We start from the raw sequence: 24,860 nt of genomic DNA, 5'->3' as shown, positions 1-24,860 counted from the left end.
GTGACTCAACCCACTCAAGTGACGCACCCTCCTAGGGACAGTATGAAAGATTGCACTCCACGAGGAGCATGCCTGTTACGCGAATGCAGTAAGCCAAGGTAAGTTGCTAGCTAGCATTAAACTTATCTTAAAAAAAAACAATCAATCAACGACTGTCGTTGCTCCAATGTGTACTTAACCATAAACATCAATGCATTTCTTAAAATCAATACACAAGTATATATTTTTAAACCTGCATATTTAGCTAAAAGAAATCCAGGATAGCAGATGAAATTGTGTCACCTCTTGCGTTCATTGCACGCAGACTCAGGGTATATGCAACAGTTTGGGCTGCCTGGCTCTTTGCGAACTAACTTGCCAGAATATTATGACATAACATTGAAGGTTGTGCAATGTAACAGGAATATTTAGACTCATGGATGCCACCCGTTAGATAAAATACGGAATGGAATAAACATTTTGTTTTCGAGGTGATAGTTTCCGGATTTGACCTAAGGCTCGTATTTCTGTGTGTTTATTATAGTTAAGTCTATGATTTGATATTTGATATAGCAGTCTGACTGAGGGGTGGTAGGCAGCAGCAGGCTCGTAATAGTCAAAGGTATATGGTTTAGAGAGAAATAGTCGACGCGTTATAATTCCTGTAATAACTTGCGGCCGAACTTGAAAGAGGTTCCTTTGTTATTTTACCGTTCATGTCTTCCATAGAGAATGTCTTGATCTACTTCAAATAAGGTCTGTGTTTCGTGCAGGTTTAAACCGCCTCTGTTCATGACTTCCATAGAGAATGTCTTGATCTACTTCAAATAAGGTCTGTGTTTCGTGCAGGTTTAAACCGCCTCTGTTCATGACTTCCATAGAGAATGTCTTGATCTACTTCCAATAAGGTCTGTGTTTCGTGCAGGTTAGGGTTCAGGCTTAAACCGCCTCTGCATTTTGGTACCTGTGTAAATCTCACTAGGATAAGGTAACGTTTGTCAAAATATTTTCATAAATCCACTCTACAAAAAAATGATCGTCACTTATATTTAGCCAATATTGATCAGAGTTACCTTGTCCTATGGATATCTACACAGTTATAAAATTGGCAAGGTGGTGTAAGCCTACATGAATCAGACCTTATTTTAAGTGAATCTAAAAATATCCTATGGAATAAATGAATGAAGGAACCGCTTTTCAGATTTTGCTAGAAGGTGTCATGGAAATTATGACTTGCACTTTGGTAGTCAATTCTTACCATGTCCATTATTAAAATAGGATTTCCTGCATATAGAAATTACAGTTTTTGTTTTCAACATTCATCATTCATGTTATTTGAGACTTAATTTATTTTATTTATGTATGATATTAAGTTACACTAAAAGTGTTCATTGTTCATTCAGTATTGTAATTGTCATTATTACAAAAATGTGTGTGTGTATATATATATAATTATTATTATTTATTTATTTATTAAATCGGCCGATTAATCGGTATCGGCTTTTTTTTTGTCCTCCAATAATCGGTATCGGTATCTGCGTTGAAAAATCATAATCGGGCGACTTCTCGTATCTACCACACCATTGGTTGATCAATGTCACAGTGCGTAGCTCGACTACTTTTTGCACCACCTATGTGAAGCTAGCCACAATAATGATTAGCCAGAACACAACAGTAGAATTTGCGGTTCACCTTCAAAATAAAAGTCTTTCATTGAAACTGACGCAAACAGTACCAATAGTGGAATGACTCCATATTTGAACTGGATAATGCTGAGCTCGGTTGGAATGCTGATATGTATATTTAATCAGATGAAATCACACTGTGGATGTATTAAGACGTCAGAATTCCATTGGGTCATACTGTATGCATGGTACACCCTTGCCTATGGATCTTGCGTCCATGAAATGTTCATAACTGTGAAAGGTTTACACAAATATTAGCATTGTGTCTCTTATTAACAAGGCTAATCTGAAAACAAGACTCCCTAAATTCTATCAGCATATCGATTGTGCAACCAGGGCTGGTAAAACCCTGGATCATTGTTTTTCTAACTTCCGCGACGCATAGAAGGCCCTTTTGGAGGTCCTTTTGGAAAAGCTGACCACGACTCCATTTTGTTGCTTCCTGCCTATAGACAGAAACTAAAACAGGAAGCTCCCGCGCTCAGGTCTGTTCAACGCTGGTCCAACCAATCTGATTCCACGCTTCAAGATTGCTTCGATCATGTGGACTGGGATATGTTCCGCATTGTGTCAAACAACAACATTGACAAATACGCTGATTCGGTGAGCGAGTTTATTAGCAAGTGCATCGGCGATGTCGTACCCACAGCAACTATTAAAACATTCCCAAACCAGAAACTGTGGATTGATGGCAGCATTTGCGCGATACTGAAAGCGCGAACCACTGCTTTTAATCAGGGCAAGGTGACCGGAAACATGACTGAATACAAACAGTGTATCTATTCCCTCCGCAAGGCAATCAAACAATCTAAGCGTCAGTATAGAGACAAAGTAGAGTCGCAATTCAACGGCTCAGACACAAGAGGTATGTGGCAGGGTCTAAAGTCAATCACGGATTACAAAAAGAAAACCAGCCCTGTCGCGGACCAGGATGTCTTGCTCCCAGACAGACTAAACAACTTCTTTGCTCGCTTTGAGGACAATACAGTGCCAATGACACGGCCCACTACCAAAACCTGCGGACTCTCCTTTAGGTTAGATTACTCGTTGGTTATTAATGCATTGTCGGAACTAGAAGCACAAGCATTTCGCTACACTCGCATTAACATCTGCTAACCATGTGTATGTGACCAATAAAATTTGATTTGATATTACAGGACTTTAACACCACTGTGAAATTCTCCACATTAGCATACCAGCCAATAGGCTGAAAAGTGATTTCCGTCAGTCTTGCAATAAGAGTTATGACACTTATACTCTTCACAGTTGTGTTCAGTTGGTGTCACTGAATAGGCTGATACCCCATTGTTATTGATCCACAATCTATAGGTGAGGCTGTACAGTGAAACATAAGTATGCCCCCAATGCAATGATAAAGTCTAATATATCCACAATACGATTTTCTAATTTATTTTTAAATGTTCTTTTTCTAATCAACAAATTGTCTTTTGTTGAATTTATATAACACCGAAAACTTGTTAAGCATTATCTTTTGCAAATATGGCATGATTCCACTATTTGTCTCTGTTTCAAAGCGGGACATTTATTTTGAAGGCAAAAAATTCCACATTTTCCAAAAACTTTCTTGTACTTTCCTGAACAGACTTTGAGATACGCTTCATGGATATGGACCCTGGAAGAAAACTGTTGCCCTATAACTTGACCAGCTGTCCTTTCACCACAGCACCCTAGAGCAGGTGTAGACAACCCTGTTCCTGTAGTGCCACAGGACCCTAGAGCAGGAGTAGACAACCCTGTTCCTGTAGTACCACAGGACCCTAGAGCAGGGGTAGACAACCCTGTTCCTGCAGTACCACAGGACCCTAGAGCAGGGGTAGACAACCCTGTTCCTGTAGTACCACAGGACCCTAGAGCAGGGGTAGACAACCCTGTTCCTGTAGTACCACAGGACCCTAGAGCAGGAGTAGACAACCCTGTTCCTGTAGTACCACAGGACCCTAGAGCAGGGGTAGACAACCCTGTTCCTGCAGTACCACAGGACCCTAGAGCAGGGGCAGACAACCCTGTTCCTGTAGTACCACAGGACCCTAGAGCAGGGGTAGACAACCCTGTTCCTGTAGTACCACAGGACCCTAGAGCAGGGGTAGACAACCCTGTTCCTGTAGTACCACAGGACCCTAGAGCAGGTGTAGACAACCCTGTTCCTGTAGTACCACAGGACCCTAGAGCAGGGGTAGACAACCCTGTTCCTGCAGTACCACAGGACCCTAGAGCAGGGGTAGACAACCCTGTTCCTGTAGTACCACAGGACCCTAGAGCAGGGGTAGACAACCCTGTTCCTGCAGTACCACAGGACCCTAGAGCAGGGGTAGACAACCCTGTTCCTGGAGTACCACAGGACCCTAGAGCAGGTGTAGACAACCCTGTTCCTGTAGTACCACAGGACCCTAGAGCAGGGGTAGACAACCCTGTTCCTGGAGTACCACAGGACCCTAGAGCAGGTGTAGACAACCCTGTTCCTGTAGTACCACAGGACCCTAGAGCAGGGGTAGACAACCCTGTTCCTGGAGTGCTGCAAGTACTGCAGGATTTTGTTTCATTAAGGCACCTCACCATGGGAGCGTTCAGTTCGCTTGAACGTTTGCTACATTGTGTAACGGTTTGTACTGAATGCCACGTTTTCCAAAAACATTCTTGTATGGTCTTGAACCGACTTTGAGATACGTTTGCTCTGTTCGGTGCCTGGGTATGGCTTGAAGCAGTGCATTTTGAACCCACAACCCAAACCCACCTTGTTTTTCAACCAGTCGTTCAGTACCGTTTCCAGTACGTTTTTATATACTGAGCGCAGCCCTGACCAACTAAGCTAATAGATCAGTTCAGTGATTTCCTGAATTCCACACACCTGGTCTTCCAGGTCGGTTAATCAAAAACATGAGCCTGCAGCACTCCAGGACCAGGGTTGCCCCTGCCCTAGAGGTGTTAGTCAATGCTTATGAACTGAATATTGTATGTGAATATCCATATATCAATCAGTGGAGGCTCCTCAGAGTAGGACCATCCTCCTCAGTGAATGTTTTTTTAAATAATTGTGAAACAATAAAAAAAAGTTATCCTTTTTAGATTAAACTACACTAAATACATTCACGTCACCAAATAATTGATTAAAACACACCGTTTTGCAATGGAGGTCCCCAGTAGCCTCAACAGCGCTCTCTGGGGTAGCAACCTGGTGTAGCCGGAGGACAGCTAGTTTCCATCCTCCTCTGGGTACATTGACTTCAATACAAAACCTAGGAGGCTCATGGTTCTCACCCCCATCCACAGATTTACACAGTAATTATGACAACTTTCAAACTCTTGTAGCATGAACTGACATGTTGTCCCCCCAATCAAAGGATCAGAGAATGAATCTAGTACTGAAAGCATAAGCTACAGCTAGCTAGCACTGCAGCACTGCAGTGCATAACATGTGGTGAGTAGATGACCCAAAGAGAGAGAAAGACAATAGTTGAACAGTTTAACTAATGAATGTCTTCAAAAAGGAAAGAGAAAGAGCGAGAGAGATATATTTTGCTACACTTACCTACTCAAACAGAAAGGGATGCTAGCTGGCTATGGCTATGCAACACTGGAACCCTTCCAAGTATTCCTATTTGTATTTATTATGTCACGAACGTGGGAAATGACCGGACCAAGGTGCAGCGTGGTGAGCGTACATTTATTTTTATTTAGAAAGTCGCCAACAAAAACAAGAAACAAAGAAACTAACGTGAAGCTGACTAGAGCTATACAGGCCACTAACACAGACATCTACCCACAAAATACCAAAGGAAAAAAGGCTGCCTAAGTATGATTCCCAATCAGAGACAACGATAGCCAGCTGTCCCTGATTGAGAACCATACCAGGCCAAAACATAGAAACAGAAAACATAGAAATAAAGAAACTAGAATGCCCACCCTAGTCACACCCTGGCCTACCCAAAATAGAGAATAAAAGCCTCTTTATGACCAGGGAATGACAGGATCCCCATTAGTTCCTGCCAAAACAGCGGCTACTCTTCAAGGGGTACAGCAAAATTAAGGCAGTTTATGCAATTTTTAAAACATTATAATACATTCACAACACACTGTGTGCCCTCAGGCCCCTACTCCACCACTACCATATATCTACAGTACTAAATCCATGTGTCTGTATGGTGCGTATGTTAGTGCGTGTGTGTGCACGTGTGTGTGTGTGTGTGTGTGTGTGTGTGTGTGTGTGTGTGTGTGTGTGTGTGTGTGTGTGTGTGTGTGTGTGTGTGTGTATGCATGTGTCTGTGCCAATGTTTGTGTTGTTTTACAGTCACCTCTGTTCCATAAGGTGTATTTTTATCAGCTTTTTAAATCTGATTCTACTGCTGCATCAGATACCTGATGTGGAATAGAGTTCCATGTAGTCATGGCTCTATGTAGTACTGTGTGCCTCCCAGCTAATTGCATGGATTATTTTCCTAATAATAGTGTAAAATTAACATTTGTACAGACAGACCATGTGAAGGCCAAATTACAGAGGAGGAACTTCTTGATGCCTTTAAAGCCTTTAAGGCTGGGAAACCTCAGGGCTGGATGGCATACCAGTGGAGGTATAACAAACCTCAGGGCTGGATGGCAGACCAGTGGAGGTATAACAAACCTCAGGGCTGGATGGCATACCAGTGGAAGTATAACAAACCTCAGGGCTGGATGGCAGACCAGTGGAGGTATAACAAACCTCAGGGCTGGATGGCATACCAGTGGAGGTATAACAAACCTCAGGGCTGGATGGCATACCAGTGGAGGTATAACAAACCTCAGGGCTGGATGGCAGACCAGTGGAGGTATAACAAACCTCAGGGCTGGATGGCAGACCAGTGGAGGTATAACAAACCTCAGGGCTGGATGGCAGACCAGTGGAGGTATAACAAACCTCAGGGCTGGATGGCAGACCAGTGGAGGTATAACAAACCTCAGGGCTGGATGGCAGACCAGTGGAGGTATAACAAACCTCAGGGCTGGATGGCAGACCAGTGGAGGTATAACAAACCTCAGGGCTGGATGGCATACCAGTGGAAGTATAGCAAACCTTTTTGTGATATACTCAGAGGACTGTTATTAGCATGTTTTAACCACTCCTATATAAATGGTCGATTATCGGGCACACAACAAGGTCTGATATCATTATTACTGAAACAGGACCCAAGTGGTGTATATATAAAGGTCCAGTCCGTTTAAAAACTTGGAGGCCCCCTACACTTCAGTGTTGTGATGCAAAAATCCTAGCAAAATGCTTGGCACATAGAACTAAAAAAGTATTGTCAGATATTATTCATCCTAATCAGACAGTTTTTTTTACATGGACGACACCTTGGAGATAATATAAGACAAGTACTGGAAACAATAGAACACTATGAAATATCGGGGACACCAGGCCTGGTTTTCATAGCTGATTTTGAAAAGGCTTTTGATAAAGTATGACTGAAGTTTATATATAAATGCCTAGAATATTTCAATTTTGGGGAATCTCTTATAAAATGGGGTAAAGTTATGTATAGAAACCCTAGGTGCAAAATAGTAAATAATGGCTACATCTCAGAAAGTTTTAAACTATCTAGAGGAGAAAAACAAGGTTGTCCATTATGGGTATATCTATTTATTATTGCCTGTCGAAAAGTTAGCTGTTAAAATTAGATCAAACAATAATATTAAGGGATTGGAAATCCATGGCTTAAAAACAAACGTGTCAATGTACGCTGATGATTCATGTTTTCTTTTAAAACCACAAGTAGAATCTCTCCACGGCCTCATAGAGGATCTAGATACTTTTGACAAGTAGAATCCCTCCACAGCCTCATAGAGGATCGAGATACTTTTACCAAGTAGAATCCCTCCACAGCCTCATAGAGGATCGAGATACTTTTACCAAGTAGAATCCCTCCACGGCCTCATAGAGGATCGAGATACTTTTACCAAGTAGTATCCCTCCACAGCCTCATAGAGGATCTAGATACTTTTACCAAGTAGAATCCCTCCACAGCCTCATAGAGGATCTAGATACTTTTACCAAGTAGAATCCCTCCACAGCCTCATAGAGGATCGAGATACTTTTACCAAGTAGAATCCCTCCACAGCCTCATAGAGGATCGAGATACTTTTACCAAGTAGAATCCCTCCACGGCCTCATAGAGGATCTAGATACTTTTGACAAGTAGAATCCCTCCACAGCCTCATAGAGGATCTAGATACTTTTACCAAGTAGAATCCCTCCACAGCCTCATAGAGGATCTAGATACTTTTACCAAGTAGAATCCCTCCACAGCCTCATAGAGGATCGAGATACTTTTACCAAGTAGAATCCCTCCACGGCCTCATAGAGGATCGAGATACTTTTACCGACCACTCTGGATAACAACCAAAATATGTGTACTATATTACGTCTTGGATCACTAAAAAAATGCAAATTTTACATTACCGTGTAGTTTACCAATTAAATGGTCTGATGGAGATGTGGACATACTCGGTATACAAATCCCAAAAGAAATAAATGATCTCACTACAATATATTTTAATAGAAAGTTATCAAAAATAGATAAGATCTTGCTACCTTGGAAAGGAAAATACCTGTCTATTTGTGGAAAAATCACCCTGATTAACTCTTTAGTCATGTCACAGTTGACCTATTTGCTTATGGTTTTGCCTAGACCTAGTGACCTGCTTTTTAAATTATATGAACAAAAAAATATTCAATTGTATTTGGAATGGCAAGCCAGACAACATTAAAAGAGCCTATTTATGTAACGAAAATGAATTCGGAGGTCAGAAATTATTAAATATTAAAGCATTAGACCTCAATAAAGGCATCAGTCATACAAAAGTTATACTTAAATCCAAACTGGTTCTCCTGTAAATTGGTAGGAATGTCTCATCCTATGTTCAAGAATGTCCTGTTTCCCTTTATTCAAATTACAGCTGCTCACTTTCAGTTGTTTGAAAAGGAAATAATCTCCAAAATATCGTTATTTTTTAAACAAGCCTTAGACAGTTGGTTGCAATTTCAGTTTAATCCACCTGAAAAGACAGAACAAATAATACAACAAATATTGTGGTTAAAATCAAATATACTAATTGATTAAAAAATATTTTATTTTTTTCAAAGAAATGTCTGATCTACCCAAAATTACAACCAACTAATTGCAGCATTACCACAAAATGAAAGAGGCAAGTGGAAGGGGGAAAAGTAAGGAACTTGTCTGTCGGCCCTGTATTAAAGAACATAAATGGTTAAAGAAAAGTGTGATAAATAAAAACATATACCAATTTCATTTAAGGACCAAAAAACTGACAGCTATGCCATATAAATTGCAAAATAGTTGGGAAGAGATTTTGGATGTACCCATTCCATGGCACATGGTTTATGAATTGACACACGAAACAACGCCGGATTCAAAACTTCAAATCTCTCCATTTATATTACTATACCCAATTCTTGCAACCAATAGAGTGTTATATATATGGGGGATACAATCTTCCCAGCTCTGCAGATTCTGCTGTGAGGAGGTGGAGGAGGTGTAGCAAGGATCGGACCAAGATCCGGCGTGGTAAGTGTCCATATTGTTTAATAAAACATAAACTGAACACTCAATGAATACCAAACAATAACCGTGAACAAAACCTATCATTAGATAATTTATTTTGGTATTGTTCATATGTAGCTCGTTTTTGGTCACAGGTCCAGGAATGGCTGAAGAATTGCAACATGTGCCTAGAACTAACACTACAGATGGCAATACTGGGTGATTTGAAAAGTCAATCAATCAATATAATAATTATTTTAGCAAATGTTTTTATTTTTAATTCACAATCTGTAGAAGCTATGAGAATAGAAAGGTTCATTACATACTGTATGTGAAGCATCACAGCACAGTTGAAAAATATATGGCAAATAGAAATCCAAAATGGATGATGTTGAGAGATAGATGGGAGGGGTTGAATGGAGCTGAAGGGTGGGACTAATAACAAGATAAGTAATGTAAAACATACAGGGTCTGTAAAATATACTGTATATAGGCTCATGTTGTGAAATAGCACAGTTACAAATATAAATCAAACTGGATGAACATCAGAAATAGAGGAAGGACTAAAAACAAACAAAATATAACTATTGTAAAAAAGATTGTCTGTAAAATGTGTATAAGATGTATAAACTGAAGGTAGAAGCCTAAGTGTTATTGTAAAGATTTTCCTCCTCTTCGTCTGAAGAGGAGGTGTAGCAAGGATCGGACCAAGATCCGGCGTGGTAAGTGTCCATATTGTTTAATAAAACATAAACTGAACACTCAATGAATACCAAACAATAACCGTGAACAAAACCGAAACAGTACCGTGTGGCGAACAAACACAGACACGGAAACAATCACCCACACAACAACAGTGAAACCCAGGCTACCTAAGTGTGATTCTCAATCAGAGACAACTAACGACACCTGCCTCTGATTGAGAACCATACTAGGCCGAACACAGAAAACCAACTTAGAAACACAAAACATAGAATGCCCACCCAACTCATGTCCTGACCAACTAAAACAAACAAATAACACAAGAACTAGGGTCAGAACGTGACAGTTATTGTTCATTAGTTTACTCCAATTGAGGGAAGGGTGGTAGGGTTTGTGGGGAATAATAAAGGTATATTCTTAAAGTATGTATATCTATATAGGTATGTGTATATACTGTATATACCTGTATATATATGCATATATATATGGATATATATTTTTACTCCAAAAATAAATGGGTGATTGTGTCACGACTGCTGCCGAAGTCGTTGCCTCTCCTTGTTCGGGCGGTGCTCGGCGTTCGACGTCACCGGTCTTCTAGCCATCATTGATCCTTTTTTCATTTTCCATTGGTTTTGTCTTGTCTTCCCATACACCTGTTTTCAATCCCATTCATTACCTGTTGTGTATTTAACCCTCTGTTTCCCCTCATGTCTTTGTCAGAGATTGTTTTATTGTCAGTGTAGTGTGATTGTTGTATAGGTGTGCGTCGGGTCCTTGTACCCATGTTTATGTACATTTAGTGTTATGGAGCATACTCCGTGGACTTTATTAAAAGACTCCATTTTACACTCCATTTGACTCTCCTGCGCCTGACTTCCCTGCCACCTATTACATCTACGCATGACAGATTGGAAATGATGCTTACAATTACATTGATGGAAGCAACAATCTTCCTGAAATATAAAGCTTATCCACCACTAAAAAATAAATTATAATAATAATAACTACACATGTTGGATGTCAGCGCGCCCTCCAACATCATCATCTCAAAAACAGAGAACTCTGCATCCATAGCTTCTCCTGACTCCGCTTTTTACTTTAACTGTCTCCTCTTGCTCTCATCACACAGGAACTCACATCTATGAACCGCTGCAAACGCACCACCTAGGACATCTGTCTTTTATTTACTTGATACAGCTGTGACGTTTCATTTTTTTAAAACATTTTCCAAACCGCACCAATTTCAGTCCCTTTACCAATAGTGGAGCAAAATTCCTGCAGGCCATGTCTCCCTTCTCTCTGTCTTACTCATTCTTCTGGCCATGTCTCCCTTCTCTCTGTCTTAATCATTATTCTGGCCATAACTCCCTTCTCTCTGTCTTATATTATTATATTATTATTATATATTATATTACCTTCCTACCCCTACACGTCTAACATGAGAGGTTTGCAGGGGTTATATAAATGAACTATTACAATGTTATTTCTACATATATCTATTCCCACACATTCCATTTCATGAATATCCAATACTCTCTACGTAATCTCCTCTTTTTTGGGGGGTGCTAATATAAAACATGGCCTTTAAACTTTGAACATGTTCTGTCACACCATTGATCAACCAATGGTGTGTTAGATACCACCCACATAGGTTTGATTGACACCCCTGCATTATCATACTGGCATTGATCAACCAATGGTGTGTTAGATACCACCCACATAGGTTTGATTGACACCCCCTCATTATCATATTGGCATTGATCAACCAATGGTGTGTTAGATACCACCCACATAGGTTTGATTGACACCCCCTCATTATCATACTGGCATTGATCTACCAATGGTGTGTTAGATACCACCCACATAGGTTTGATTGACACCCCCTCATTATCATACTGGCATTGATCAACCAATGGTGTGTTAGATACCACCCACATAGGTTTGATTGACACCCCCTCATTATCATACTGGAGGAAGAAATACAGAAACAAATAAATGAAGAAATAATCTAAATTAATAAAAATAAAGGGATAAATTATTTATATATTTATTTATTTATTCATGTATTTTCTATTTATGTGTGCATTTATTTATTCATTTAATTGTAATTAGGGAAGTTTTGGTCCGCCATACCCTATTTCCTGAGTATTTGGCTGGAGGAGCTTTCAAAGGACACTGACTGCTCTCACCTTTGGCACACTAACATCCTTAACCCATCATGCATTTCACCCATACCAGAAGTCTAGAGGTGGAGCTCGGTCTTTATACCATGAGCGTTATGGCAGCAGCATTAAGACTTCCGGTTTTCTGATTTTGCCTACAACATAAAGGTCTGTGGTAAAACGCTATGTGTATGATACGAAATAAATCATGTTTGCAGCTTTGCATAGTGCCTGTTAAAATAACATTACAAAATGAAAATACCTTAAGATGAATGCACAAACTGTAAGTTGCTCTGCATAAGACCGTCTGCTAAATGACTACATAATTTTTAAAAAATGTATAAATTGCATATTGGCTTATAGAGAGAGAAAAAACTGTTCTATGTGGTGATGTGAAAGTATTGAGAATACTCAGTAGGGTCTGTAGAATTCATATATGGTGTCATCTCATAGTGCTCTGAGTAATAGTGCTGCTGACCTTTTACTGCGGTCAAACAGCGTAATTAAAATATGGTGCTTGGATATTATACTGTACAAATATAGCACTGTACAGGAAAAAACAATTATTTTTGACGATATAAATGTATTGTAGGTAATACTCAGTAGGGTCTGTAGAATGGATACTGTATGGTGTGATTCGCATTGTGGCCAATGGAATGGGAGGAGTAATTGGCCTGCAACACTCCGTATTACTCAGAGCCCTATGAATGGGGGGAGTAAATGGCCTGCAACACTCCGTATTACTCAGAGCCCTATGAATGGGGGGAGTAAATGGCCTGCAACACTCCGTATTATTCAGAGCCCTATGAATGGGAGGAGAAAATGGCCTGTAACACTCCGTATTATTCAGAGCCCTATGAATGGGAGGAGAAAATGGCCTGCAAAACTCCGTATTATTCAGAGCCCTATGAATGGGAGGAGAAAATGGCCTGTAACACTCCGTATTACTCAGATCCCTATGAATTGGAGGAGAAAATGGCCTGCAACACTCCGTATTACTCAGATCCCTATGAATGGGAGGAGAAAATGGCCTGTAACACTCCGTATTATTCAGAGCCCTATGAAATGACACTACATATAGATTCTACCGACCCTACTTTTACTGTGGCAGTCATAATGTTTTTTTTCTCTATAAACCAATATGTACTCCATACAGAGTGATTCACACTGGATCATTTATAGGACCTTGTAACATGTTTTAACACCCACATTTAATGCAAAATAAATATGAACAAATATGAATCATTGTTAATGTGTAGACAATTATTTTTCATATATCATGAATAAATACAGGTTATTGACACGTTTCTACTATTACGTGGGGGACTTTTATTTGAAACGTTTCCGAAATTCCGTGACCTGGAAGTACTTTTTCCAGTGTTGTTGACGAGACACTGATCATGATAACGCATAGTTTCTAAACCCTGAGGCCAAAATAGCAAGGCTTCCGGGAACGTTGGAGCAAAAGGCCAAACAGACCAGGCCGGGTTAGAGAAGTCAATGAGATTAGTGAAACATTGTTAATTAGTTGTTAATTTTCTGAAAATCTAAAAGGCACAACCTAGATTCGAGTTAATGTCTTAAGTAGTTTAACATGTTATTACTCCAACCTCATGAAAGTGACAAACGGACACTTTATCATTTTCGTCAAAAATAACTTTATATCAAAGGAGTGCCTCTGATTTGCGGCGTGCACATGCGCAGTTAGGCGCCAGGCGACCCTTAGATTCGTTTATTCTGCTCTCTAACGTCGCCATTACATCACCTACAAGCGTGATCGGGGATTTCTATTGGAGAAACCGTTTCCGACTATCTTCATACTGTACTGTCTTTGATTATATATCAGGGGTGGAGATGGGATGAGGGGAATGAAGGAACAGACGTCGTTTCAAAGCATCAATGAGTAGATGGAAGAAACACACACAACAACCATTTGTTTACATCGATTCAGAAAGCTTAAATTCGTTCGACGTAATGAACTACAGCTCCCACAAACCATTGCAGAATTAGCCCTTTTCCGGGTTCTTCGAACATGCTAGTTATCAGCTGAAAGCATAAGGTGAGGATGGGACTTAACTTTGATCACAAGTCATTACTACGCGGAGAAAAACAGTGTAGACTTAGTATAAAACTGTCATATGAAACCAGATCCGTGTATTAAACTGCTTTTGAGTGTTTTTTTTTAAAGCTTTCACCTGGCAAAAAGTAGACATTTTTTACTTGGACGGGAAGCTAGCTAGCAGAGACAACATGTTAAAAAGCTGTGTTCTGTTGACAAACCAAACAATCAAAATCCATGAGTCTATGCCAATGATGTATGATCTATGCATGCAATACTTTTATTCTATTCAATACTGCAAATGATTCCGCTAGCTATTTAGCTTCCATTCTGCAGTGTTGAGAGTAGCTAATCTATACTGTCTGGTAGTTCTGGTTATAAGATCGACCCGGTGGTATGTTTCTCATACTGTTCTCTGACCTGTGCGCCAGGTGGATGTGTGTTCCGTTGGTGAGCAGCGATGCCCCTGGAGGTGAAATGGCCGTTCCCACAGTGCCCGCAGCTGGCCTGGAAGGTGACCAGCACCCTGGTCATGGGTGTGGTGGGCTCATACAGCTACTTCTGGACCAGTGAGTCACTACACACACTAGGGCTGCACCAGCACCCTGGACAAAATATCGAAATAGTTTTTTTGTTTTGGCTAGATATTGCAATTATGAATTGCGATTTTCAAAGACTTGGGTTAAACTTGGTCAAATCAAGTGTCAGGATAGAGAACATCTTCTACAATGAAATCATATGAATGAATAAATCAAATTGTATTTGTGACATGAGCTGAATACAACAGGACCTTAGAGTGAAATGCTAACTGAATACAAAACCAAATGAAACAAATAATTTCCAACTTTGTTATAGGCTACATGTAATAGATACGATTATTACACCTACATATTACATTTTTTTTTTGTTCATGATCATCAAAATATAGTGTGCTATAAGTGCAGCAGTTATTCATTAACTAATACCATTATGGCTTCCTATTTGACCATTTATGAGTTCTTAAATAATAATTCATCATAATTTATTCAGGTAGCCATTGGCTGCAGATTGAATAGGAAGCGTATGATTGTGTAATTATGTATAAATAGGCTCAATCATTATTATAATGGAAATTATAAGTCAAAGTGCCTTAACATGTAGCCTACTGACTATGTCCAACACGTTGGAATCTGGTCCAGTCATTCAATGCAACATTTTTCAACTTCTATCTTCATTTTATTATACAGTGTAGGGATGGCGACTTATTTGTGAGATGGAATCTTGTATATCCAGCTTTTGAATGATCTTCTTGCAGTAGTCTTTGTTGATTGTGTAAACAGGAACCATGACTTTGGCTCTGTGATTTCTGTGTGTCTACGGGAAGTTGTTTTGGTAGGGCGTTACACTTGAAATCCCATCGGCGGTCAGTGGCTGTTTAATGGCTGGTTGTGGCTGAGGGGCTCTGCTGCTCTTGGGCATTTTTTATTTTTATTTTTACCATGCAATCGTTGTAATGTAGTGGATGTTCATTCTTCAAATGATTAAGTACATGTGTTGTCTCCACTACTCTGAGGCACTTTTTGCACTCGGTTGACATGGGTTTTCCTGTAGCTGAAATACTGTCATACCACTGAATGTCCTTCTTTGGCACCAAATCAACGTTCTCGTTAGCGCTAGCAGCACACATGTTTCTGACACTCACGAGGGAAAGCCACAGTGTTCCTAAACCTCATACTGTTCTGTATTTGGTAAAGCCCTTTTTCTCCTCACCAGCATCTGAGGTGTAAAGCCCCTTCTCTCCTCACCAGCATCTGAGGTGTAAAGCCCCATTCTCTCCTCACCAGCATCTAACTGAGGTGTAAAGCCCCATTCTCTCCTCACCAGCATCTGAGGTGTAAAGCCCCTTCTCTCCTCACCAGCATCTGAGGTGTAAAGCCCCTTCTCTCCTCACCAGCATCTAACTGAGGTGTAAAGCCCCGTCTCTCCTCACCAGCATCTAACTGAGGTGTAAAGCCCCATTCTCTCCTCACCAGCATCTGAGGTGTAAAGCCCCTTCTCTCCTCACCAGCATCTGAGGTGTAAAGCCCCTTCTCTCCTCACCAGCATCTAACTGAGGTGTAAAGCCCCGTCTCTCCTCACCAGCATCTAACTGAGGTGTAAAGCCCCTTCTCTCCACACCAGCATCTAACTGAGGTGTAAAGCCCCTTCTCTCCTCACCAGCATCTAACTGAGGTGTAAAGCCCCTTCTCTCCACACCAGCATCTAACTGAGGTGTAAAGCCCCTTCTCTCCTCACCAGCATCTAACTGAGGTGTAAAGCCCCTTCTCTCCTCACCAGCATCTATCTGAGGTGTAAAGCCCCTTCTCTCCTCACCAGCATCTATCTGAGGTGTAAAGCCCCTTCTCTCCTCACCAGCATCTATCTGAGGTGTAAAGCCCCTTCTCTCCTCACTAGCATCTGAGGTGTAAAGCCCCTTCTCTCCTCACCAGCATCTGAGGTGTAAAGCCCCTTCTCTCCTCACCAGCATCTGAGGTGTAAAGCCCCTTCTCTCCTCACCAGCATCTGAGGTGTAAAGCCCCTTCTCTCCTCACCAGCATCTAACTGAGTGCTCTAAGCAGGGACACTTGCGAATTAAAATGTTTATTTTATTTTTCTGTTATTTTACCAGGTAAATTGACTGAGAACATGTTCTCATTTGCAGCAACGACCTAGGGAATAGTTACAGGGGATGAATGTGCCAATTGTAAACTGGGGATTATTAGGTGACCGTGATGGTTTGAGGACCAGATTGGGAATTTAGCGAGGACACCGGGGTTAACACCCCTACTCTTACGATAAGTGCCATTGCATCTTTAATGACCTCAGAGAGTCAGGACACCCGTTTAACGTCCCATCCGAAAGACGGCACCCTACACAAGGCAGTGTCCCCAATCACAGCCCTGAGGCATTGGGATATTTTTTTAGATCAGAGGAAAGAGTGCCTCCTACTGGCCCTCCAACATCACTTCCAGCAGCATCTGGTCTCCCATCCAGGGACTGACCAGGACCAACCCTGCTTAGCTTCAGAAGCAAGCCAGCAGGGGTATGCAGGGAGGTATGCTGCTGGCGATTGGCCAGCATGCTATGCAGCGTGAATTTGATTAATCGTGCCACCCTAACACACTCTTTCTCTCTCTCTAGAGTATCTGAACTGTATTACGGTTCATAATCAGGATGTTCTATTTGACCTGATAGACCAACGTCCACCTGACACACCCCTCATCACACTGTCCAATCACCAGTCCTGTATGGACGACCCACACCTCTGGGGTAAGGATACACACATTACAATGGAGTGATTCCATATGAAACCCGGACAAAAAAAGACAGTGATTTGGAGGATTTTCACCAAATGTAGTCCATAGAATGGTCCTTTGGGGGAAGGATTGTTGACATATATTTCACATTTGTATCTAAAAGCATAATTGAGAAATAATTGATCAAAGTTGGAGATTTTGGCCTTACAATGCCTTCTGTTTTTCATTTTTTTTGTGTGTTACAGCCTGGATTTAAAATGGATTAAAAAATGTTTGTGTCACTGGCCTACACACAATACCCCATAATGTCAAAGTGGAATTATGTTTTTTTAAATGTTCACAAATTAATAAAAAAATGAAAAGCTGAAAGGTCTTGAGTCTTAAGTATTCAACCCCTTTCTTATTTATAAATACGTTTGAGTAAAGATTTGCTTAACAAGTCACATAATAACTTGCATGAATCACTCTGTGTGCAATAATAGTATTTAACATGATATCTTTATGACTACCTCATCTCTGTACCCCACATATACAATTTTCTGTGAGGTCCCTCAGTCGGAGTCAATTTCAAACACAGATTCAACCACAAAGACCAGGGAGGTTTTCCAGGGCCTCGCAAAGAAGGGCTCCTATTGGTAGATGGGTAAAAAAAAAAAAAAAGCAGACATTGAATATCCCTTTGATCATGGTGAAGTTATTAATTACACTTTGGATGGTGTATCACTACCTCCAGTCACTACAAAGACACAGGCGTCCTTCCTAACTCAGTTGCTGGAGAGGAAGGAAACCGCTCAGGGATTTCACCATGAGGCCAATGGGGACTTTAAAACAGTTACAGAGTTTAATGGCTGTGATAGGAGAAAACTGAGGATGGATCAACAACATTGTAGTTGCTCCACAATTCTGACATAAATGACAGAGTGAAAAGAAGGTCTGTACAGAATACAACTATAACAAATCATGAATCCTGTTTGCAACAAGGCAATAAAGTAATACTGCAAAAAATGTGGCAAAGAAATTAACTGTCCTGAATATAAAGTGTTATGTTTGGGGCAAACACAACACATCACTGAGTAACACTCTTCATATTTTCGAGAGTGGTGGTGGATGCATCATGTTATGGGTATGCTTGTCATCGGTAAGGACTAGGTCGTTTTTTTTAGGATAAAAATCAATTAAATTTGAGCTAAGCACAGGCAAAATCCTAGAGGAAAACCTGGTCCAGTCTGCTTTCCACCAGTCACTGGGAGACCAATTCACCTATCAGCAGGACAATAACCTAAAACACAAGGCCAAGACAACATTGAATGTGTGGCCTAGTTACAGTTTTGACTGAAATCTGCTTGAAAAACTATTGCAAGACTTGAAAATGGCTGTCCAGCAATGATCAACAACCAACTTGACAGAGCTTGAAGAATTTTGAAAACAATGAGCAAATATTGTAAAATCCAGGTATGGAAAGATCTTAGACTTTCCCAGAAAGACTCACAGACTGGCAAATGTGATTCAAACATATTGAATCAGAGGGTTGAATACTTATCTAATCAAGATAGTGTTTTTTAAATATTTATTTAGTGCTTTATCCGGGTAGCCGGAAAGTAGAGCATTGCAGTAGTCTAACCTAGAAGTGACAAAAGCATGGATACATTTTTCTGCATCATTTTTGGATAAAGTTTCTGATTTTTGCAATGTTACGTAGATGGAAAAAAGCTGTCCTTGAAATGGTCTTGATATGTTCTTCAAAAGAGAGATCTCGGCCCAGAGTAACGCCGAGGTCCTTCACAGTTTTATTTGAGACGACTGTACAACCATTAAGATTAATTGTCAGATTCAACAGAAGATCTCTTTGTTTCGTGGGACCTAGAACAAGCATCTCTGTTTTGTCCGAGTTTAAAAGTAGAAAGTTTGCAGCCATCCACTTCCTTATGTCTGAAACACATTCTTCTAGCAAGGGCAATTTTGGGGCTTCACCATGTTTCATTGAAATGTACAGCTGTGTGCCATCCGCATAGCAGTGAAAGTTAACATTATGTTTTCGAATGACATCCCCAAGAGGTAAAATATATAGTGAAAACAATAGTGGTCCTAAAACGGAACCTTGAGGGACCCTGAATTTTACAGTTGATTTGTCAGAGGACAAACCATTCACAGAGAGAAACTAAACCAGGCCAGAACTTGTCTGTGTAGACCAATTTGGGTTTCCAATCTCTCCAAAATAATGTGGTGATCGATGGTATCAAAAGCAGCACTAAGGTCTAGGACCACGAGGACAGATGCAGAGCCTCGGTCTGATGCCATTAAAAGGTAATTTACCACCTTCACAAGTGCCGTCTCAGTGCTATAATGGGGTCTAAAACCAGACTGAAGCATTTCGTATACATTGTTTGTCTTCAGGAAGGCAGTGAGTTGCTGCGCAACAGCCTTTTCTAAAATTTTTGAGAGAAATGGAAGATTCGATATAGGCCGATAGTTTTTTATATTTTCTGGGTCAAGGTTTGGCTTTTTCAAGAGAGGCTTTATTACTGCCACTTTTAGTGAGTTTGGTACACATCCGGTGGATAGAGAGCCGTTTATTATGTTCAACATAGGAGGGCCAAGCACAGGAAGCAGCTCTTTCAGTAGTTTAGTTGGAATAGGGTCCAGTATGCAGCTTGAAGGTTTAGAGGCCATGATTATTTTCATCATTGTGTCAAGAGATATAGTATTAAAACACTTGAGCGTCTCTCTTGATCCTAGGTCCTGGCAGAGTTGTGCAGACTCAGGACAACTGAGCTTTGAAGGAATACGCAGATTTAAAGAGGAGTCCGTAATTTGCTTTCTAATAATCATGATCTTTTCCTCAAAGAAGTTCATGAATTTATTACTGCTGAAGTGAAAGCCATCCTCTCTTGGGGAATGCTGCTTTTTAGTTAGCTTTGCGACAGTATCAAAAAGGAATTTCGGATTGTTCTTATTTTCCTCAATTAAGTTGGAAAAATAGGATGATCGAGCAGCAGTAAGGGCTCTTCGATACTGCACGGTACTGTCTTTCCAAGCTAGTCGGAAGACTTCCAGTTTGGTGTGGCGCCATTTCCGTTCCAATTTTCTGGAAGCTTGCTTCAGAGCTCGGGTATTTTCTGTATACCAGGGAGCTAGTTTCTTATGACAAATGTTTTTAGTTTTCAGGGGTGCAACTGCATCTAGGGTATTGCGCAAGGTTAAATTGAGTTCCTCAGTTAGGTGGTTAACTGATTTTTGTCCTCTGGCGTCCTTGGGTAGACAGAGGGAGTCTGGAAGGGCATCAAGGAATCTTTGTGTTGTCTGTGAATTTATAGCATGACTTTTGATACTCCTTGGTTGGGGTCTGAGCAGATTATTTGTTGCAATTGCAAACATAATAAAATGGTGGTCCGATAGTCCAGGATTATGAGGAAAAACATTAAGATCCACAACATTTATTCCATGGGACAAAACTAGGTCCAGAGTATGACTGTGACAGTGAGTGGGTCCAGAGACATGTTGGACAAAACCCACTGAGTCGATGATGGCTCCGAAAGCCTTTTGGAGTGGGTCTGTGGACTTTCCCATGTGAATATTAAAGTCACCAAAAATTAGAATATTATCCGCTATGACTACAAGGTCCGATAGGAATTCAGGGAACTCAGTGAGGAACACTGTATATGGCCCAGGAGGCCTGTGAACAGTAGCTATAAAAAGTGATTGAGTAGGCTGCATAGATTTCATGACTAGAAGCTCAAAAGACGAAAACGTCATTTTTTTTTTTTTTGTAAATTGAAATTTGCTATCGTAAATGTTAGCAACACCTCCGCCTATGTGGGATGCACGGGGGATATGGTCACTAGTGTAGCCAGGAGGTGAGGCCTCATTTAACACAGTAAATTCATCAGGCTTAAGCCATGTTTCAGTCAGGCCAATCACATCAAGATTATGATCAGTGATTAGTTCATTGACTATAATTGCCTTTGAAGTAAGGGATCTAACATTAAGTAGCCCTATTTTGAGATGTGAGGTATCATGATCTCTTTCAATAATGACAGGAATGGAGGTGGTCTTTATCCTAGTGAGATTGCTAAGGCGAACACCGCCATGTTTAGTTTTGCCCAACCTAGTTCGAGGCACAGACACGGTCTCAATGGTGATACCTGAGCTGACTACACTGACTGTGCTAGTGGCAGACTCCACTATGCTGGCAGGCTGGCTAACAGCCTGCTGCCTGGCCTGCACCCTATTTCATTGTGGAGCTAATACAAGGGCAAATGTTATTAATCAGTGACTGAAATTTCACCCTACGTGATATTCACTTCCGGACTTGGAAAGTGCTCAAAGCGTTGTAGAACGCCTCTCTGAATAACGGCCGTTGGTTTTGGCTTAACTGTGTTGGGGGAAAAGAAAGATCCCACCTGTTCACATCCTGCAAATCACCAGCAGAGGGCGACCATTTTGAATCCATTTCCCATCCACTCTTTTGGGAATGCTCACTAATTGGATCAGAAGTCTCAAAGTAACAGAGACCCCACTCTAGATCTTTGCCCGTAGAGTATATAATTTGCAACAATATATTGAAAACTTTGTCAAATCCAAGATGGTATATTTTCAATATTCATGTTTATATTTTTTAATATTTCCTCTCCTCTCTTCTCTCTTTCTCTCTAACAGGAGTTCTGAGACTCAGACACCTCTGGAACTTCAACAAGATGCGCTGGTGAGTGATGCTGTGTTTATTAAGTGTCCATGCATACTCATGTTTTTATTATTGTTGTGGGGCTTGAGAAGAAAAACCAGCCACTTAAATCTTTGATCCTCTTCTTTAGCACACTAATCCACTTACACCGTTTAAGCTAGAAATGCCGTTCAAACGTGCATACTGGTCTCACTTGAGTTGCTTGTGATATATTTGCTATATTCTAAATCTCCCCAGTGTGACATCATCACTGACTACATGGTATAAAAAATACATTTAGAAATCTATATTATTCAATTATTGCACCCACACTGCTCGCACGCAACAACAAGCTGGCTAAAATAGAGGCCAGTTCTATTTGTGAAGCAGATCGCGCTGCAAGTTCTGCCTCTCCCATCTCCTCATTGGTTTATAGAAGCAGGTACCATCTCTTCATTGGTTATACCCACGTGGGTGACTGAAAGACGAATGAGGCCAGTGGAGGTAATGCACCTAATTTATGAAAGTTGCCAATCGCAATATAAAGTCCAGAGAAGAAAAAGATTAGAAGGATGAGAGACCGAGAAACGATTCGTTTGACCGTTTTATGTGTGGATTAATTGGCGGAGTAGAGGACCTTGTGCATTTCAGGTAAAATAACAACTCAATGTTTATATCCCAGGACAAATTAGCTAGCATCAACAAGCTAGCTAAATAGGACAAATTGGTGCAAGCTAGCTAGCTAAATTGCCATAAATGTTTAATGCTTTTTGACCTGTCCCCAAATGAATGTAATTGGTTCAGAGTTTGTTTTGATATTTTAACCTGCGTGTCGTGTTTGGTGTGGGGGGACAAAATAAACGTATGCACGATGGCGGTTTGGGTTCCATGTTAGACAAACCGAGCATATGAAATCTTCCTCGACTTCTCTGCTTTTAAAATCTGACTGCAGAACAAAAATGTTATGATTAAAAGTTACCTCTGTTTTAGTAAATTCATCAACAACATTTTCTGTAACTTTTTCTAAACAACTGACATTGTTAGCACCAACAAGTTCAACACCTTTTTTCCCCATCGTTTTTTTTTTTATCACTCCCCCAACAACTGACAGACAAAAAAGCGTTGTGTGTGAAATCTCCCTCTGATTCGCTGCTTTTCAAATCTGAAAAAATATTAGGAATAGCTTCTACCAATCAATAGAACAAGCTGTTTTAGTAACCCATCAACTGCTCTCTTTCTAGAAGCTAGCAGATTCATTATTTACCAACAACAGCTGCAAATTCCAAAGAAACTACAGTGGCAAGTATGTGAACCCTTTAGAATTACTTAAATTTTGGACCATTCCTCTTTACAAAACTGTTTCAGTTCAGCAATATTCTTAGGATGTCTGGTGTGAACCGTTCTCTTGAGGTCATACCACAGCATCTCAATTGGGTTGAGGTCAGGACTTTCACTAGGCCACTCCAGAAGGAATATTTTCTTCTGTTGAAGCCATTCTGTTTTCTGTGTTTTGGGTTGTTGTCCTGTTGCATCACCCAACTTCTGTTGAGCTTCAATTGGCGGACAGATAGCCTTACATTCTCCTGCAAAATGTCTGGATAAACTTGGAAATTCATTTTTACGTCGATGATAGCAAGTTGTTCAGGCCCTGAGGCAGCAAAGCAGCCCCAAACCATGCTGCTCCCTCCACCATACTTTACAGTTGGGATGAGGTTTTGATGTTGGTGTGCTGTGCCTTTTTTTCTCCACACATGGTGTTGTGTGTTCCTTCCAAACAACTCAACTGTAGTTTCATCTGTCCACAGAATATTTTGCCAGTAGCGATGTGGAACATCCAGGTACTCTTTTGCGAACTTCAGACGTGCAGCAATATTTTTTTTGGACAACAGTGGCTTCTTCTGTGGTGTCCTCCTATCAACAGAGATGTTAGCATGTTCCAGAGATTTCTGTAAGTCTTTAGCTGACACTCTAGGATTCTTCTTAACCTCATTGAGCATTCTGCGCTGTGCTCTTACAGTCATCTTTGCAGGACGGACACTCCTAGGGAGAGTAGCAACAGTGCTGAACTTTCTCAATTTATAAACACAGCAGCAGCTACTCTTCCTGGGGTTTATTATGGATCCCCATTAGTTCCTGTCAAGGCAGCAGCTACTCTTCCTGGGGTTTATTATGGATCCCCATTAGTTCCTACCAAGGCAGCAGCTACTCTTCCTGGGGTTTATTATGGATCCCCATTAGTTCCTGCCAAGGCAGCAGATACTCTTCCTGGGGTTTATTGTGTATCCCCATTAGTTCCTGCCAAGGCAGCAGCTACTCTTCCTGGGGTTTATTATGGGTCCCCATTTGTTCCTGCCAAGGCAGCAGCTACTCTTCCCGGGGTTTATTATGGATCCCCATTAGTTCCTGCCAAGGCAGCAGCTACTCTTCCTGGGGTTTATTATGGATCCCCATTAGTTCCTGCCAAGGCAGCAGCTAGTCTTCCTGGGTTTATTATGGATCCCCCTTAGTTCCTGCCAAGGCAGCAGCTACTCAAATCAAATCAAATGTATTTATATAGCCCTTCGTACATCAGCTGATATCTCAAAGTGCTGTACAGAAACCCAGCCTAAAACCCCAAACAGCAAGCAATGCAGGTGTAGAAGCACGGTGGCTAGGAAAAACTCCCTAGAAAGGCCAAAACCTAGGAAGAAACCTAGAGAGGAACCAGGCTATCTGGGGTGGCCAGTCCTCTTCTGGCTGTGCCGGGTGGAGATTATAACAGAACATGGCCAAGATGTTCAAA

General features: G+C 40.9%; 1 protein-coding gene across 6 annotated transcripts in view; it reads left to right on the top strand.

Moving 5' to 3' along the window:
* Window positions 1-13,504: 13,504 nt before the first annotated feature.
* The window catches only part of taz (tafazzin), a 33,336-nt gene continuing 21,980 nt past the window's right edge, over window positions 13,505-24,860 (top strand). The window contains exons 1-4 of one of the 6 annotated variants that reach the window (XM_036989141.1): window positions 13,507-14,143; window positions 14,575-14,712; window positions 17,303-17,431; window positions 22,075-22,120. In XM_036989141.1, coding sequence (XP_036845036.1) covers window positions 14,604-14,712; window positions 17,303-17,431; window positions 22,075-22,120 — 284 coding nt within the window. In that variant the 5' untranslated portion in view covers window positions 13,507-14,143; window positions 14,575-14,603. Of the gene's footprint in view, window positions 14,144-14,163; window positions 14,290-14,574; window positions 14,713-17,302; window positions 17,432-22,074; window positions 22,121-24,860 lie in introns of those variants that run through there. The other 5 variants (XM_036989140.1, XM_036989139.1, XM_036989137.1 and 2 more) reach the window with 5 other exon arrangements.

The sequence above is a fragment of the Oncorhynchus mykiss genome, chromosome 9 (genome assembly GCF_013265735.2).
Source record: "Oncorhynchus mykiss isolate Arlee chromosome 9, USDA_OmykA_1.1, whole genome shotgun sequence".
In the NCBI taxonomy this organism is placed as follows: domain Eukaryota; kingdom Metazoa; phylum Chordata; class Actinopteri; order Salmoniformes; family Salmonidae; genus Oncorhynchus; species Oncorhynchus mykiss.
Note: the sequence above shows the minus strand (reverse complement) of the source record. Positions and strands in the feature narration are given on the sequence as shown.